The sequence below is a fragment of the Perkinsus marinus genome (genome assembly GCF_000006405.1).
Source record: "Perkinsus marinus ATCC 50983 genomic scaffold scf_1104296947560, whole genome shotgun sequence".
Classification (NCBI taxonomy): Eukaryota; Perkinsozoa; order Perkinsida; family Perkinsidae; genus Perkinsus; species Perkinsus marinus.
In genome coordinates this window covers 34,982-41,332 of record NW_003210583.1, presented here as the reverse complement: position 1 = coordinate 41,332, position 6,351 = coordinate 34,982, and the positions used below count along the sequence as shown (strand labels likewise).

Below are 6,351 nucleotides of genomic sequence, written 5' to 3'. Positions count from 1 at the left end.
CTGACGACGAGGAGTTAGCCCAGCTAGGTATAGATCACCTGATAGATATTCCCAGTTGGACCGCACTACTTCAACAGATGAATGACTCACGTCGAATCACCAGAGATGTTACCATGAAGGAGTATATTGCTCTGTGGTGCGATCTGCCTGATAAGGCGCGTAGCAGTCTCACCAGGAGAACTAAGACTATAGAAGTCATCCGTGTAGGGGATTTTGTCCGCATTCTGAGACCTAAGCAGCCTGCCTCTGAATGCACTATTGTCGTATCTGTTCGCGGTAGTGTGATACGCATTGTTGATTCTTCTTATAGAGTATCGGATGAGTATATTGGAAATATCGTGCTGGCTGAGAATGATCCCCCAAATAAAAATGTTCTTCTTGAATGTAAAAAATCCTATGATCGGGACGGTAGTTTCCCGGATCTACCGGCGATTGCTGTGACTCGAGAATTGCAGCAAAGTGAGATCGCTGACGCTTCTCTTCGTATGATAAATCTGATCGAAAAATTATCAGCTTTACCTGTATGCTCACCTGATAATCTTACTATCGACTCAACCGTCGTGATTTTATGTAACATCGACGGACGCCCAACCACTAGCTTTTGGCGCGTCTCATCACGTGACCAGCACTCGGACGTTTGGAATTTATCGGAAGCTAATAGTGCTGGAGAATTATTAAATGATGGGAGGACTCTTTGTTCCATCTCCGAGATGGAAGTGCGCGGCCTGGCAGCCGCGGGCGCGAACGCCCAGGATATGCGCATCTAAAACTGTCAGCCGTTTCATTTGAACTACTATGAGTATTGCAGAGAGGAACTAAAGTTTTACTAGAGATTGATTATTCGGATTATCGCTTAACTACTCGTTGGCTATAGACCGATTGATCCTCTAGTGTCTGCACTAGACTCTGTGATTGTGACTAGTAAGACCACTACTAGCATTTGAGCCACTACTACTAGGACTATGGACTACTATTGCTCAAGCTATAGAAGCGTGCCTTTGTGTTCGACTAGTGGTTTGGTCTACTCGGATTCAGTTCTTACGCGGCAAAGTTCCTCCCGACCTACTAAGCCTCCGCCGAGCCGCGCATTCTACCGGGATATGTGGTATCTTCAGCCGAGCTATTTACGGTGCTCCACTACTAGTGACTACGTTTGTTAGACGCCCTCTTCACTACCGAGACTGATCACCTCTGGTTTGGGAAATGGCCTCATGAACAACTACATTGACGACCTACTACAGTCACTAGTGATGAGAACATCGACAACGCTTCGGTCTGGTTCCCTATGTGTATTACAGTTGAGGTATACTAGTTAAACACTTCTTCTGTAATCACAGACGACATGGTAGACATGATGGTGGGGAAACCTTCCGTGTAGTCTACTACTCCACTACAAGCAGGACTAGGTATTCATTGCGTAAGCAATGGATACCACGGAACCAGAGATACCGCTATCCCACTACTGAACTCACCATAGACCAGAAGATGTAACTGACGAGTTATATCTTCGTCACCTTCACTACTACTTTCCGTACGTTCTCGAGAAGATTAGTCTAGGACGTCCATCTGCCAGTTGGGGATGACTACTCTCTTGAAGACGGATCGTAGAATGTCAACAAGCTGGGTGTATTAAGCAGCTGCAAACTACATGCAGACAACCGACCCTATCACTTATTATTCAACTACTTGGTCGGCTACTACGTGCATCTGCGACTGTACTCGACGGGGCGACATTAACTTTGACTATTTGGTTGGTGTTGCTACTAGCAAGATAGACCAGTGGGGTACTTCACTTGATGTTGTGTCTCATCCCATCGGACTATCTAACAATACCTGCCCTATATAATGATGTCACACTGCCAGATGGGGGTGACTAGTTGTATCAGGAAGGATGTGGAGAACCTCTACTACTCAGGAGCGCTTGGTTTTGCGCTTGTTCTTGATTTTGACTCTGAGTACTATGCTCTCTATGTCACGTCGAGTACTGCCCACTAGTAGCGTTCTGCGCTTTGGTATTTGGCAATGAACGTCGTTCTTGAATTTGATTACTAGTCGGCTGTGGTTTTTACTACCCGGTTCCATCGTATTGGTGACGCTCTTATTCATGGTATTGGTCTAACCGATGGTTAAATTCCGCGCCAAGCCATGTTACTAGCGTTCGGTCTTGACTTTGACTACTGGTACGATGGCATAATGACTACCCCGGTTTTGCTTCAACCCGTAGTTGGTTATCATCCTACTGATAACCTTATTTAGTCCTACTACGACAAAAAGCACTATCTGGTTTGGTCCTTTGGCGTGAGTTAGTCAGACCGTTGACTCACGTAACAGTGGTCTTGGTTTTTTGATCACTACAGGCCTTGACTTTGGCCGCCTGTCTAGCCTTGACTTTGGCAACGACACAACTACCATTTGCTTGATTTTGCTCGGTAGTTTTGACCTTGGTTTTTTGGTCCCTACTTTCCGGCCTTGGTTTTGGCCCTCCCATTCATACCTGTTAAGATGACTGTACAATTTATGTCAATATCCACTACGAGAACGGTCTGAGTCTGTACTCAACTTCGGTGCCATTTTTTGTACTATTGCCCTTGAGTTGGCAATCGAAGATGAATTACCCTCAGCGTTCTTTACTTGTTAAGAAGTAATGCTCACCACTAGCAACTCTGCCAGTGAGAACTCTGGTGCTAGCAACTACGGTCTACGTGTCGACGAAGCTGCTCGCAATGGTATCAACACCGACGACGAGACTGGTGTCCACACCCAGACTGATAACTACTATCCACCAGTTGATGGCCCATGGCCACAACAGGGTTATAGTGGTCCAGATTTCCCTGGTACCACTGATAGAAATACTCAGCACCCTATTGGTCCTACGACTTACGAGGATAACTACCGTCGTCATCATCGCCCTCCCCTACAACGCCAAACTCGTGAGGCTAGTCCGACAGGGGTCACAGTGTTCCTTAGGGACCAACGTGGCCAACCGCCGGTAGTTAGCGAACCACGACAAGCACCACTACCCTCCTATCATGTTCCTTCCGGAGACTACAGTGGCCAACAAGTGCCCCCTCCGGCTACTCATCCACCGCTCTACGGCGGTGCTCCATACACCCAACTAGACTATCGTGGCCAACCTGGCAACTACAACTACGTACCCCCACTTCAACAACCTGTGCACTTGGGAACTCCCTATGCTCAATACACTAACCTACCCTACTACCCCGGTAACTATTCTAAACACGGACCACAACCACCACCTCAAGCCCCTCCCAGTATGTTTTACGTTCCTCGCAAAAGAGGCACGTACCACTATGGTTGGTGCGAGGGTTGCAACGACTATAACTGTTCTAGCCAGATCACTATCAAGGACTATGACTCTGCTGCCTAGTCACTCAAGTCCAAACACTACTTACCGAAGCTCTCTGGCAACTGGTCGGTGTAGACATTGCTGGCCCCTATGACAGGCGATCAACTACGAGGACTGCTAACCCCAACTCAGTCGACGGAACCGACAAAGACCACTACATTATCCTAGTGCGCGACTACGTCAGTGGTTTTACGGTTGGACGTCCTATGCGTAACCGTAAGGCCAATACCGTCGCTAACATACTAGACAGGGTGTTCTTGGAACATGGGAGTCCCGCAGCACTACTCACCGACCATGACCGTACTATACTATCTAGTGAAGCCGTTAAACTGGTATTGGCACGACATGGCACTAAACACTATGTACTGCCAGGTTACTCCTATCATTTGGGATTTTGGGAGTAGCCCCCCTTTACTATGATTGTCAACTAACTACTGTGACGGATTACTACATTCCGATAGCAATTTTTCATGCTTATCAGAGGTTGTACACCTACTACAAGACCATCTTCCTCAGTGTCATCACTCGTGAAGCTACTAATGCTGGAGACTACGATACCCTTGTCGAACTCAAGTCACTAGGAGAAGTCTTGTCTACTGCATACTACAAGCATGAGTTCTTTATTCAACTATTGGCCGCTGATACTACTGAGGATCTGGTCCGTATCGAAGCACTACGTATCTGTGAGCTAGAGTGCTACTACGGTTCTTCCGGTGAAGTCGATACTAGTATGACGAACTAGATGATGATGATCGATGCAAGTTAGACTAGATTATTTGGATAGCTGTGATAACTACCCCCTTTTTTTTTGTTGACTACTGCTATATTTTTTTTTGATGATTATCGGTAGTACTAATTATCGGTATGTACTAGTTTATGATGCAACTATCTATGGTACTAATACCACTAGCATTGCTAGCAATACTAGTGTATTAGCGTGGCCAATGCGCGGCCTGGCAGCCGCGGGCGCGAACGCCCAGGATATGCGCATCTAAAACTGTCAGCCGTTTCATTTGAACTACTATGAGTATTGCAGAGAGGAACTAAAGTTTTACTAGAGATTGATTATTCGGATTATCGCTTAACTACTCGTTGGCTATAGACCGATTGATCCTCTAGTGTCTGCACTAGACTCTGTGATTGTGACTAGTAAGACCACTACTAGCATTTGAGCCACTACTACTAGGACTATGGACTACTATTGCTCAAGCTATAGAAGCGTGCCTTTGTGTTCGACTAGTGGTTTGGTCTACTCGGATTCAGTTCTTACGCGGCAAAGTTCCTCCCGACCTACTACGCCTCCGCCGAGCCGCGCAATTTCGTAGAAAAATGTCCGACTCTTGGTCGTGTCGTTCTGGTAGGGTGGTTCGGTACGAACCGACCCTAGAAGTATCCATGAGAGAAAGCCACTCAGAGACACTAAGTCTTGCGTGTTAACACTCTCTTCGGTACTTGCTCCCGGAAGTGGTGGAATTTGGGTGAATCAAAGAAGCTCCTTTGGGCCTTGACCATACCACAATTTCCAGAACTTCTAGTATAGTACTATTCATTCTAACAATCAGACTCATACGCGGGCCTTAGCAGCTTCCCTTCCAGTTGTAGTTCCAATGTACTGTGAATCACAGTCTATAAGCCAATCCCAAGGACCCCCTCTACCCTTACCAATCGTACAGCCACCAGATGTCTACTACATGCCCCGAGGTCATGTCCAAGCCTGGCAGCATAACCCGGTATACACCAGTGTGAGATCCGTGTATTATCGTGTTGTTCGTCCAGGCTTATCCCTCGACCGTCCATTGGGGCCCTACTATGATCCCTTTTAGTCAGCAACAACAACCCCATGACGTAAGTTAACCCTGTTGTTGTTAACCAGTAGGGAACTCAAGGAAATGATTAATGGAATTCAGAAATTCTATCTACAATCGCACTCATAAAATTATCAACTAGCTTCACGCTAACGCTAAGATTCCATAGTTGTGCACTCCGCTCAACTACACCGCTCAATTCAATTCAATTCAAAGCTGTTAATTAGCGAGTGTTATGTTACATCTGAGCGTATCACTCATCAGTATCAACCGTATAGGAGACCTCGTTGATAACGAGGTCGTCGAGGCTCGACGTTGATAACGAGTCGTTATCACGAAGCAGCTCTCAAGGAGCCTCGTTCAAGGAGATGTAGTTTTTCTAGTACTTATTACGAGACTACGTAACTATTTGTTTTTCTTACGTAATTCTTGTGCTTTGTAGAGCTCCGAAACGGATAAACTCAAAGCTGCGTTGAGTGGCGGAAATCCGAACCCGAACCTTGCAAAAGAGCCTTCCAACGAGGTAGGTTGCCGATTGTGTTTTTTCTCCCCGACTTGTCACAGGTTGTTGTTCAAAACCCCAAAGAGATTCCGGTTGCTGGTAAAAAGAGGGCCAATGGGAATGTGAAGTTCGATCCGGATCACATGCTGAGCAGTCCAGAGCCTCTTGCCTTGTTGGGAGGAAAAGTGAAGTGTTATTCTGTGGTTAATACCAACGATGGAGGTACGTTGCTGTAGTGCTGTTGTATGTGTCTTGATACTGGTGTTGGAATATATATTCTCTCTCTCCTCGCTTCTGGTCAGGAGTTTCCTCACTAATTGTGAAAGCTTACTTATGAATTCGCGCGCAGAAATGTACATGAAATTAATAATAATTCTCCGAAATTATTTTCATATTGTTATCAACATATGTAGTTGATGATGTGCGTATCTCTTTTCCCAAACTGTACTGACATATGTGCTGACCTATGACCGGAGCGCAGCCGTTACGATTCTGTACAGCAGGCAACTGTCTTTAATCACATCTTCTCCGATATAGGGGTTTTTACAGGTCAATATTACCGTTGTGCATTGTGTATGAAACTACAGCTGTTCAAGACAGTTGACGCCCTTTCGAGACACCAATCAACTCAAGCATGCAAGATGGCCGCATCAAAAGCCCAGGCAACTGAGGAAGCT

The 6,351-nt window shown here is 46.1% G+C and overlaps 2 protein-coding genes across 2 annotated transcripts; both read left to right on the top strand.

Moving 5' to 3' along the window:
* Window positions 1–2,644: 2,644 nt before the first annotated feature.
* Window positions 2,645–3,388, top strand: Pmar_PMAR014503 (hypothetical protein; the record flags this gene model as incomplete). The annotated part of the gene is made up of 1 exon (XM_002779364.1): window positions 2,645–3,388. One exon carries the CDS (start codon window positions 2,645–2,647, stop codon window positions 3,386–3,388), a length of 744 nt encoding a protein of 247 aa, XP_002779410.1.
* Window positions 3,389–3,573: 185 nt separating this feature from the next.
* Window positions 3,574–4,109, top strand: Pmar_PMAR014502 (hypothetical protein; the record flags this gene model as incomplete). Its single annotated transcript, XM_002779363.1, has 2 exons — window positions 3,574–3,729; window positions 3,849–4,109. 2 exons carry the CDS (start codon window positions 3,574–3,576, stop codon window positions 4,107–4,109), a joined length of 417 nt encoding a protein of 138 aa, XP_002779409.1.
* Window positions 4,110–6,351: the final 2,242 nt, after the last annotated feature.